The following is a 12,775-nucleotide window of genomic DNA, read 5'->3' as shown; positions in this document are numbered from 1 at the left end:
GGGACAACATTTTAAGTGGCATATTCAAGCAGCAAACGTCAAGTGTGGGGCGGATGGGCGTTGACAGAAAATCAGAAATTGAGCCTCAAAGCATGAAACGCAACGCTTTCCAGCTTGTGTCGCCAACAAAACAAAATTCGTTGCTAGACATATACGAAAATGCTAATACACTTCGTTTTCAAAATTCTAATAGCATTGAAATCGTGAGCTACTCAATGAACTTCAATGGCATTTCCGGCACTTGTATATTGTCCGCTGTTTGTGTTAGCGCGCTAAAGCGCCATTAACCTGCTCATAAAGGAAATGTCTTTTGCTGCCTTTTTCAGATTTTTTTTTTCGGTCCGCATTTTTTCTGTTCTCCTCAAATTCCGTCAATTAATCACAGTCGTGTTTCGTCTGCGCTGGGCGTCTGCTTTTACCAGTCTTTCGAAATCGCTGACTCGCGCACTAGCCAGCTAGCGTTCCACTATTAAACGTCTGCCTGCTGCGGCGTCCGCCCAACAGCCATAACAGTCTACTTACTAGCAGTATTCTAATATTCTTTGAGGCCACTCCCAGTAACATTTGCAGCCAGCTTGGCTCCGCTAGCGCGCATGAAAACACTTGTCTCGACTACGCTTTGTTGTCCAGCCAGTCGTTAGCCTATTTAGCTATTTCGCTGTTTGTCGTTTTAAAGCTCACAACCACTCAATATGTGCAATCATTTTACGCTGTTTCTACCTTTTAATCGCTTGCTGCGACTCGTTGCCGTATCGGCTCACCCACACCCAGCTCCACTTGAGTTTTCTTCTACCAAAAAAAAAAAAAACGCCTTAAGTGGCTGACTGTATGTGCTTTCAAGTGCACGACCACCTCTAGTCTGCTATTTCTCTCAACTCCGTCCTAAATACGGTTTTCTTTCTAGTTTAGCCTACACACCGTTATTCTAACTTCGCCATGCAGGTGTGTTAGTGTGTATGTGCTATTTTCTGCTGTCTCTGACATGTCTATCGTTGTTGTTACTGCAGTGCCCTTTGTAGGTGTGTCATCTCAATGTTTTTAAGTGCATTTGGCTGTCAATGGCTGTGACGCACGCCATATAGCATATGGCATTTACATACATACAGACATATATAGAATACATGCATATGCATATTAACTTTAAACGTTTTCTGTTTTTCGTCTTTTACTTGAATTTAAGTAAATTTCAAAGGGTCTACAACAATATTTAGTCATCAGAATTAATATTTACAAAGCGCCAAAAAGTAGACTTCAAAATTTTGAAATACGTGTTAATCGTTACTTCATATATAGAAGGTTGGAGCGAAAAAAATTAGCCTGAAGATAAAATTTGTAGATTATAAAAAAAAAGACATTTTTGGAAAAAATACAATTTTTTTTAACATCTAGAGGCAGCCGGGCCTAACTTTTATTTGACCAAAAATAAGACTCTTCACAGATCTAGAACACTTATCAAACATTTTTTTGTCCAAAAAGAATGTTAACTCGGAATTTACTTTAAAAGTAAATGGGCCGCCCCTAGATGTTAATAATATTTTTTTTTTTCAAAAATTTTCGTTTTTTATAATCTACAAATTTTACCCTCAGGCTAAACAAAAGAGAAAAAAAATTTTTCGCTCCACCCAAATATATGGATATAAATGTCATTATTTTAAATTTATGCATTCAATACCATATTTTTAAGAATAAATAATATATTATAATAATAAAAAATTATTAAAATAGAAAACATTTTTGAAAGTTAAAAAATCAAAAATTTTGAGGTTAAGTAAATTTCCAATAGTCTACAATTACACTTAGTCCTGTCAAGTCTTTAACTTGATTTATTAATCAAAGCGCCTAAAATTAAACTTCAAAATTTTAAAACACATGTTAAACCCATTATTGCATATATTCATGCACTTATTTACATTTTTTGAATACAACACCAGATATTTTGGAAATTCATTTTTTGTATTATATTTCATAAATATAAAAATAATGTATACGAAATCATAAATATAATCATAAAAAAAATTTACTGTATATGGTATATAAAATCCCTTCGCAACATATAAGGATCGTCATCCTCCGTGAGTGGTGATACCACTAAAATACTGCCGCCTTTTATCATGCATTTTTCCCTAGCTCTGACCGCATACGCATTTCTTCAGTGCAAAGTTTCCACTATGGACCAATTGCACGTGAATTTTTATTCTCCTTGCGCTCAGATATACCTACGATTTTGTAGCCAGCATCAAGCTATTTTGCTCTAAAGAGTCAAAAAATGTGTTTAAAATAATAACAAATAAATAACAAGTTACTTTTAAAATTTTTACTTAATATATACATATTTAAAATAGTAATGTTATCATAAAAATATTTCCTTAATTCCAATAATACTCAAAATATAACTTGAAAACGCGCAACATTTTTCATATTTTTTAAATAAAAGGTTAAGTTTCGGATCAATGTATGACGCCTTAAGATATGCTTAACACTATACAGACATTCTTATGAAATCCTTAATCAAAATATCCCAGAAAAATACCATCACCTGTTTGTTCGCTCCATCTATCGGCCGAGAGCTGCAATAATATCTCGCTTATTCAATACGAAGTATGTTTTGCTACTTCAAAGGGAATTTCCTTTGTACAATACAAATATCCCGCCTTAAGTATTTATTAAGGTTGCTGCATTTGCTAAATTTCCCAAAATATAGTTCCCGTGTTTTCTGCTAGTAATATGCATAAGGTTTTCGTTTTACAAATATATATATGTATGTTCAAAAAATTTTTAAAAAGCAATAACCATTTCTAATTTCCTAAAAAAATAATTAACATATTAAATAATCGTAAAAAATATTTTTTTTAATATCGTAATTAGAAAATTGTATATTGTTTGTTGTTTGGGGATATTTTTCACTTTATGCATAAATTAAATTCTAATTTAATAACAAAATATATTTCTTTAAAAAAAATTTTATTGAAAAACACAAACTTTTATTATATTTACATAACCTAAAAAAAATTAAAAGAAATTTAATTAAGAAAAAAATTATAAAATTATAAAGTTTAATTTTAAATTATTGAAATGAACAATTTTTATGTTTAAAAATTTTTTTCAAATTTTAATTTTTTTTTTTTAATTTTCTTATTTTAATCGTTTTTATTTCTCTTTAATTTCAATATTTTTAAATAAAATAAAATAAAAAAAATTTTTTGTGATACTAATACTTTTTTTTTATTTTTTGTAATTTTGCACAAAAAGCAATAAATTAACTTCACATATTACCAAAAAGAATTCTTCATAAATCCATTCATATGTAAAGCATTTTTCAACAATCTTTATTGCATACTTTTCAGCGCCACTTTATTATATGCGTAGTACACTCACATATTCTTATGTGCAAACAGCAACAACCCTAAATTGTGTAAAGCCCCTTGCGCGAATAAGGAAAAAATCAAATGCCACTTATCTAATTCCACATCATTTGACTTTTATTATGGAAACTTTTGCTAACCCAACTTTATGCTTTTTATTATATTTGCAGTTATCCGAGTTGGAACAGCGCGTTGTAGAGGCGGAAGAGCGTGCTGAAGAAGCGGAAGATAAGGTAAGTGAAAAGTGAAGCAGTTACTTTAATGAAATATTTTGACTTAAAAAAAAAATCAGAAATTTTCTTTACACAAAATTTCATCCACCACGTTTTGTCAGCACCTAAAGGTATGCCTCACTATAATTTGTACTTGAAAACAAGCCACTTCAGTACAATCTATTTGTATCAAATACTTAACAATTGTTGTGGCATCAGCGTCTACATGATATTAATCCACTTTAAGGGTGACTATGGATTTCTAAATCTTGCAATATTCTGTACTGAAACCGCAGCAATATAAATCACTTTAAGCATTTGCCGAGTTTTACATAAATTTGTACATATTTTAATACAGTTTTCACTTTCACTCTGGGGGGTAAGCCGCCAAAACAAATACGCAGCCACGTGCCTGAGTGTATGCTACGGATTTGTACCTTGTCATTAGTAAATACTTGTAGCTTTCAAGCGATCACAACAACGTGAAGGGGTTGGAGTGTTTGAAAGAGCATTACATGAAATGTACGAAGCAAATTTCGAAATTGGGTAGCACTAGAAATACATTTTGAGAAAAATAAATCAAAAATTATAGTTTAATATTCGTTACAAATTTAGAATTTTGTTAATAATTAAATTAATTAAAAAATCTGTCAAATTTTCACGTTGACATTAAAATAATTTAAAAATAAAAATAATAAAAAATAAAAAATTTTAAATCCTACTAAAAGAAATTGGAAATTACATATAAATTAAAAAAAATTAAAAATTTACAAAATTTTGTAATTTTTGAATTTGAGCAACAAAAATATTTTTTTATAATTTTCAAAAACTTTTATGAACGAATTAAAAACTAAATAGTAAAAATTTTAAATTTATTTAATAAAAAGTTTCAAAAAAATATTTACAGTCGCTTTATAGATTTATGTAAAAATGTAATATTTATTTAAATATTTTTGAAAATTTGAATTTGAAATGAAACCATTTAATAAATAAAGCAAACTCACAGTGTTTTAAATTTTACATTTTGTAATTATTTAAAAAAAAAGTATTATACTCTGTAGCAACAGGGTGCGAGAGTATAAAAATCAAATTTACCAAATTTTATTCAAGTAAATTTTTTTTCAGAAACATACTAAAACAGAAATCAAATTTTCCATTTTTAAATATTTATATATTTTATAAATAAATATGTACGTATATACATTTTTTTTTTTACTTTTTTAATACTTTTATTTTTATTTTTTTTTATTAAAAGCAAACTGACAGTGTTTTAAATTTTCCATTTTGTAATTATATTTTATATGTATATTTTCTTAATTTTAATTTTCTAATTTTGAATTGGTTTTAGTAAAAAAAAACTCACAATGTTTCTACTACAGCAGAACAGCAGAATATATACAAATTTCACTTTAAAGACGTTTATTGCCATTTTAATTTCTTTTTTTTAAACTAAATTATTACAAATTTTTTAATTTTTAATTCTTTTTATTTATTAAAAATATACGGACTTATACACTACACAAAAAGATTTGCCAAATTGTTCTTTTTTGTTACATCTTGGCGCCATTAAATTAAATTTTTTTTTTGATAATTTTTTTTTTATTTTTTGTGATAATTTTTTTTAAATATATTTTTTTTGATGATTTTTAATTTTGATAATTTTTCTTTAATAATTTTTTTTTACTTAAATGTTTCTTATTAAAGGCGTACAGACTTATTTTTATTACCTCGCTTTAAAATGCAAAATGTTTCTTTGTCTCTGTTTGATCCGTCCTGCCGCCATTTAATTTTCAATTACCTTCTTCTCCACAACTTTGAAGACCTTCCACACAGTTTACTCATCGAAAACTACCCACCAATGTCAGAGTCACTATCATTCACTACCTGCATTACCTAGCAACTACATGCTACTTTAAACCATAATGCGAAATAATGATGAAGTTGCGTTAATAACCCTGCTACCGCACACTTCGCACCCGTTTTGCACCCGCAAGCCAGCAAACAGCGTTGCAACCATAGCAATAACAAACAGCATAGTCATCATTGCCATGAACAACAGCTCTACCTACTGTTCCCCGTTTTGTCATTAAGCAACCGCACGAACAGCAACAACAACAAGAGTAAAATTTACAAGCAACAATCAAAAGCAGAGAAGCTCTTGCTAGCAAACCTGACCAAGGCAGCGTCAGCGCTAGCTTATATTTCCGTTTTCATTTCAACCGTTTTCACTCTCTCTACTTCCTCTTCGTTTTCTCGGCTACACAACGCGGGGCAACAAACAAAAGCAAAAATATTATAAATAACAACAGCATTTTGCATGCCGAAGCGGGCTGGGTTCCCTGCGCTGGGCGAAGCTGTAACACAGTTGTAGAGCTCGTCGCACCTCGCTTCTCTCCTTTCGCTTCGGCGCTATCAGCCCAGCAGCAAACCGGAAATACGCATTAAATGCAAAATGACTGCCTGTATGTGCTTGTGTTTGTGTGTGGGAACGCGCTGCTGTGGAAAGTGACTGCGGAAAGACCTTCCCGGAAGCTTTAAACGGGAGGAGGTGAGGGGTTCTTGTAGCTGGCATTACCAACGCTACGGTTATGCTGCTGCATAATATACAGAGATTTACTGGAGTTTGTTGGCTTAGAGTATTATTTTTGTTGTTGTTGCTATTGTCTTTGTTACTGTTATGACTGTTGCTGTAGCCGTTGTAACCTTGTAATGTCAGCATCCCCCTCTGGAGAACTCAACCAGCCAACCAAGCATAACCACCAACATATCCTTGCCACACACGCCTACCAACCCGCCCCTCGCGTCACAAAATCGTACAAACCATTAGCGACAATGCTCTTTGTTTGCCTGCTAATGCCACAAGCACGCCAGGCAGGTGGGCGGGGTATATGTGTGTGCGCAGCGCGTGGAGTAACACATAGACAGTGGCCAACAGTAGCAACAATGCTGCCGTATTAACACGTCCTCAGGGTATTTTTCATTATGCAAACAAACACCGTTTACAGGCGCATCTCACAGCAGCACAACAACAACAAAGAATAACAACAAAACCATAAACTTTGTGTGTTGTCGTGCTGGCGGTATCTTAAATCATACAAATATGTAGTTATATGTAGATTTATATATATGTAACGGTATATATGTGAGTACTGTTTGCAATGTGCAGTCACAGGAACGGTCATTCACTTATTTATTGGCTGCCCTTCATTTATCATATGCGCCTTATAACGCAGATGGTGACCCAACGCACGCTCTGCCGCACTGCGCTCACAAACCAGCCACGCCGCACTCACAAAAGCACACCTCACTTTCCCTCAAATACTTCCCTCTCTTCCTCTAATACTTCCGAGTTGCTATTCTATGGGCGCCCACATGCAGCGACCGGCTGACTTATGCCTTCACTCTCTCCCAAACCGATGCGCTCTCTTCCCTCACTAATTTCTTATAGTAACTTCAGCATCCCTGCTGGGTTGTGCAACAAATTGAATTTACCTTATTGCATTCATTAAAGTATTTAAGAATTAAATGCAAATACTCTTGACGCCACAAGGGAATAAACAAAGACAGCATAATCTCTTATTGCCTCGAAGCATTTTGCAATTTACAGTAGTTACGTGAACGCGCCATACTCCCCTCACCTAACGGAAGTAACTGCACATATATACCCTTATCGAGCGCACATTATATGCAGTCAGGTCGCTCACTCACTGTTTAAACACTAATCTCAGTCAGCATGATATGCAGTAAAATGCTCCCCTGAGACTTAGGATAAACAGCATTAAAATGAAGAAAGAATATGCGTATCGAGTGAAAAATTTTTGGAGCGAAAAATAATACTATGAATTATGTAACAGACTGACCTCATAGACATCGATAGAAAAATTGATATATTTATATATTAAATACCAAAAAAAAATACATGGCAATCCAGCATATTTTTTTAAATAGACGGTATAACAATACATAAATAATTGGCGTGACGGGTGTAACAGTTTTGTAGAACGAATATATATTATGAATTTCATTACAGGCAGGCATTAAAACAAGTATATTAAAAAATAGAAAAATTAATAATAAATGGCAACCCTGCTGAATATATATATTTTTTAATTTTGCTACATTATATTCGCATTTCTTGCAAAAATTAAGGTAGCAACGTCTTAAAAAAAATTCAAAAAATTATAATCCATGGCAACACTGCTGAATATTTTGTTAACTTTAGTACGCTAAATTCGCTTTTCTAGCAAACATTTTAGTAGCAAAGTTTAAAAAAAATTTAATAAAATTATAATCCATGGCAACACTGCTAAATATTTTTTTAATTTTCGAACGCTAACAAATCCTTAAAAAAATTACAATCAACAAGCAACTCTGCTGAATATTTTCTTAAGTTTAGTACGCAATATTCGCATTTTTGGTCGAATTATATGTAGCAAAGCTATGAAAAACTCTTAAATTTTATTTCGCTTTTTGAATTCATATGGCAACCCGTTCATAAAAGTGGCTAGAATACTAAAAAAAATTTTAATAATGTTAATCGATTAATAATTTTTCTAATAAAAATAAATAACTATTATTATTACAATCAAATGCAACTTTCTGTATATATGGCAAGCCCAGATTAATTTTTTTTTCTATAAATGGCAAAAAGTTCTTTTGCAAGCTAAAACTAATTATATACATACTGCAGTGAAATAAAAAAATACAATTTACAAAAATACAAAGTATATGGCAGCTCTGCTAAATAATGTCAAAATCCACGAAAAACGGTAAGAAATTTTATTAAAATGAAATTATGGAGTTGCCAAAAGTACATTTATTTTTTATTTTGTTTTAACGCAATTCTTTACAAAGTGATGGTTTTAATAAAATTTTTATATTTATTACATATGATGTTGCCAGAAGTATGTATTTTTAACTTTTATTTTTATGAACTTGTTTTATTTTTTGGTATAAGTGATGGCCGTATTTTAGTTTTTATTTTCATTACTTATGAAGTTGCCAGAAGTATATATTTTTAATTTTTTTATTGAATTTTTTGTTTTTATTTTTTTAATTTTTTCGTATTTTTTACTGCATGGTAACTCTGTTCTTTTCACAGGAGATGCTATCTTCAATTTCAAAACACAATTAATATTTTCATTACTTATGAAGTTGCCAGAAGTATATATTTTTTAATTTTTTTATTAAATTTTTTGTTTTTATTTTTTTAATTTTTTCATATTTTTCACTGCATGGTAACTCTGTTCTTTACACAGGAGATGCTTTCTTCAATTTCGAAACACAATTTTATTTTCATTTTTTTAATTTACCTGCTAGTTGGCAACCCTATAACTGTTACTTCCATTATTCAAAGACTTAAACCAAATATTAAATCACTCAAGTTTTGTTTTTTTCTTTTTAATAATTCATATGTTTAACTTTTACAGTTTAAATACAAACTGGCAACGCTATTTTAGTTTTCCTTGTAATTTTCTCATATAGCTGTTAAATTCTAAACTAGTTTTTTTAAGAAAACAAAGTATTTTTTAACTTGTCGAAATTAAAAAAGGAAATATAATGTTTTTGTATCCTCCCATCACCATTTACTTTTCTTTCCCCTCATTTGAATCTTCTTTTAAAGATTCATTAAATTGCAAATTCTGCTTTGACATATCCAAAAATACATCCATAATTAATTATTTGCATTTTCTACTGTCGCCTTGGTTACTCTCCCACTTGATTGACTGACTGTCTAAATTGTTGCATACTTTTCGGAGTGAACCGAAATTAATTTATTGCTGTAAGCTCTGAGCGATGTCTCTTTGATCAAACGGTTTCAATATTTGTGTGTATATGCTAGAATAACGGTTGTACTCTTACACTGCTTATGTTTATATAATATATTATAATAGCATAAAGGTAGATATTGTATACTCGTATATGTATATATTGTATGTATATAAGTATATAAGACTCTTTGGCATATCGCGTCTTTTTAATTAGTTCGACGGTTTATTAAATTTTGCTTGTTTCACGTCTTTTTCTTCGTAACAAACAAAAATACCGCATAAAGTCATTGTGCTGTTAAGGGCCCATTTTCATAATTGCCTGTTGCACTCACACTTTTAACTTGCTTCACAATTGCTTCGAGGTATTTGTGTTGTCCGTAAGTAAATAACCGTTACCTGTCGGGCAATTCTATCTTTTGCTTGTCTATAATTGCGCATCATGTTTTCGCTGCCACCTTCGTTGTATGTTTTTATGGAAAGATGTTATTTTCCTTTCATCTCTCTTGCTTTTTATTTCAGTTTCTACATGTTTTTTTGTCTAATTATGCCATTTTCTTGTTAGCCAAGAATTCTTACGATTTTCTTCGACATTTTTTCTACAAAAACCTTTTTCTCTATTAGGATTACTCGCTTTATTTCCGCTAGCAACAGTGTTTTCTTTTTACTTATTTGTTCTTTCAACTTCACCTTCCCATTTCCAATAGTTTTCGCTTTTAATCCTTCGTAATTGCTTTTCTTTTATTGTCTCTCATTCTATACATTTCCTGAAGTCATTAAAGTTCTTAGACTTTATTTGCACTCCCTACATTTCTATAAAGGAGTCCCTTGAATTTTGATTCTCTTTGTTTCTTTTGTTCATATTTTAAATGTGCTGTTTTTGCTCTCTCCACTGCTGAGCATCATTATCCATCGCAATACATTTCTTTACTCTGAGACCGGTAATTAAGCGAGTAATTTAAACGATCTCCACAATTTGATGACTTGAAAGAAAAATTAAAAAGTACCGTTAGATAAAAGTTACCGTTAACATCATGGCGTCATATTTATTAAATTGCAAAATTTAGAGCCATTTATAAGTTAAAATCTAAGATAAGCCTCAGTTAATAAATAAGTATGAGGGTAAGATAAGTAGGTAATGATTTTTTGCTCTACGTAATCATTACTTTAATAAATATTATTTTTGATACGATTTCGAATATATAGCCGCATCTTACTTCAAGGCTTCTGGTAACTCAATCGGCGGTTGAATATTCATACATGTTTTTGAGTTATTTGAACCTAGAGATTAAATCGAAAGCAGCTCAGAGTGACTTTTATTGAGATGGCCTTAAGTTTCCAACCAATCAATAAGGATCAACGCCCAAAGAAACCGTTTTACGAGCCAACTAGAAGCTCATGCGGTGAAAAGAAGAAAACCTTATGCAAACCAGATCGAACCAAGTTTCCTATGGTCTTGAATGTATTACCGCTAAAACTTGATAGAATTCAGCGGTAAAAAGTTTTTGAAGGTCCCAGACCCACGCAGTGGAACATCTGATATTTACTAAAAATGCAAGAATTTCCACGGTTTCCTTAACACCTAGATGGATTTTAGCGGATTTTTTTTGAAAGTTTCTACTCTTATTGCATAATTACCTTAAAATAATTAGTATTCAGTTAGTCCACAATCCAAAAACGAGCGTTCGATCTACCGTGATCCAAGAATACAACATTGAAAGGAGTTTTCTGTCTATCATGATCCGAGAAACTCTCCGCTTAGTTCAAAATGTTGGCACATTTTTACTCTTGGTAATGCCTTTAGCCACACTGAAAGGAATATCTAACTAAACTCTCTAATGCATCAAATGATTCGCTTTCCATTATACCCTCATCTCCCTACCAAATCGATTCACCGTACTTTACAAACTTTTCCAATGCATTTCGTTTTCGCTTTCACCGACGTTAGCGCTGCATTGCCGAAGCAAATATCACACGATTACAACTTTCCTCGTCATTTTCTATGCATTTGCATGGTCGATTTGTGTTCGTAAGTGTTTTCGAAACTTCTGACAGCTTTTGTGAGCCACTTTAGAAAGCGCCTCAAGTCATTACAACTCTCGATGACTGCAACATTTTACAAAATAGCGAACTTCACTAAAATGTGCGACGCGGCAAAGTTTCTGGCATTAGCAGCTGATACTTTGTTGTCTCAAGTGATGAGTCTCTGTGTGGGTGGCGGTGAAGGCATGAGGGCAGTGGAAGAGGACTTAAGGAGGTGGAGTTCGAAATAGTAACTTAAATTTTTTATTTAATTGCATATTATATTAAATATTCAGGGTCACCAGAGATTTTAAATATTGTCAGGAAGGCTACGAAACGTTGAAAGCTCGCAGACGATAAGCTAAACATTTTTACCACAACAGGCAAGTTTGTCTTGAGTTCTAGAAAGATTCTGTTTTTCTCAAACTCTTGTGCTTCAATGAAGTCGGGATACATAACTTAATAGTAGATTTCATGTTAGATAATGCTAGCTAGACTGCTGTGGAAGTAGATATTTCAAAATACGTCCCAAAGTTATAGAAGGATTCTGATTTTTCTTATTGGTTTTCTTCAAACTCTTTTCTATCAACGAAGTTGGGATACCTAAACTGACAGTAGATTTCAAACTATGTTATGATAGCTAGACTGCTAAATAGAAGTAGATATTTCGAAATAGTTTCAGAAACGCTGGGAACTTCCTCTTTAGAACAACTTGTTTAATAAGTACAATCTAAATCTGTCTTCTTCTGTATGAGGCTCAAATTAAGAAGGCTCCTGCAAATTAGTTGGATCGCTTCGTTTTTTGATGTCAAGTAGATATTTTTAAGACGTACGTCTCGAACCCAGAGATCAGTAAAGTTTCTTCTGTGACTTAAAACTTCATCAAGCTCAGAAACATTAACAAATTAAAAACTGAAAGTATTCACCGATATATTTTAATCCTCATGTATTGTAAATAGCTATAATACGGTTCTGGATTCATTAAGATGTTACTTTAAAGAGTTGTGTACACATAACCTCTAAACATACAATTTTCTGTCAAATATTATTCACATTGGCAATGCCTGCCTAACACACATCCAGTTGCGTGAGCAAATTTCCCTTTTTGTTGCATGGACTAGCTCCTTATAGGTTAAGGGTGACACTCAACTCCTTTCTTTATTATTTTCCAACTTTCAATCCAAAAGAGCGCACAACATGCGGAATTCTCACACACAATCTCAATTCATACACGCAAATGTCAGTAGCAATTAGCGACTTTTAGGGTTGAATTCCACACAAACTGCCGATGTATGAGTATAACTGTAGCGTAAGAATTACCATAATAATGAGGGACAAGCAAATTGAAATTATAATATTGAAAATTTACCTAAGAACTGCGGACAAAAACAGTTAAGAACAGTGGATGCAA

The 12,775-nt window shown here is 32.1% G+C and overlaps 1 protein-coding gene across 13 annotated transcripts in view; it reads left to right on the top strand.

Annotated features, from left to right (window-relative positions):
* Positions 1-12,775, top strand: part of LOC106615088 (uncharacterized protein CG43867) — a 266,508-nt gene that overhangs the window by 194,699 nt on the left and 59,034 nt on the right. For all 13 annotated transcript variants that reach the window (XM_036376967.2, XM_036376966.2, XM_070110439.1 and 10 more), the window contains one exon: positions 3,533-3,595. In XM_036376967.2, coding sequence (XP_036232860.2) covers positions 3,533-3,595 — 63 coding nt within the window. The remainder of the gene's footprint in view (positions 1-3,532; positions 3,596-12,775) is intronic.

Source organism: Bactrocera oleae, chromosome 5, assembly GCF_042242935.1.
Source record: "Bactrocera oleae isolate idBacOlea1 chromosome 5, idBacOlea1, whole genome shotgun sequence".
NCBI classification, from domain to species: Eukaryota; Metazoa; Arthropoda; class Insecta; order Diptera; family Tephritidae; genus Bactrocera; species Bactrocera oleae.
Note: the sequence above shows the minus strand (reverse complement) of the source record. Positions and strands in the feature narration are given on the sequence as shown.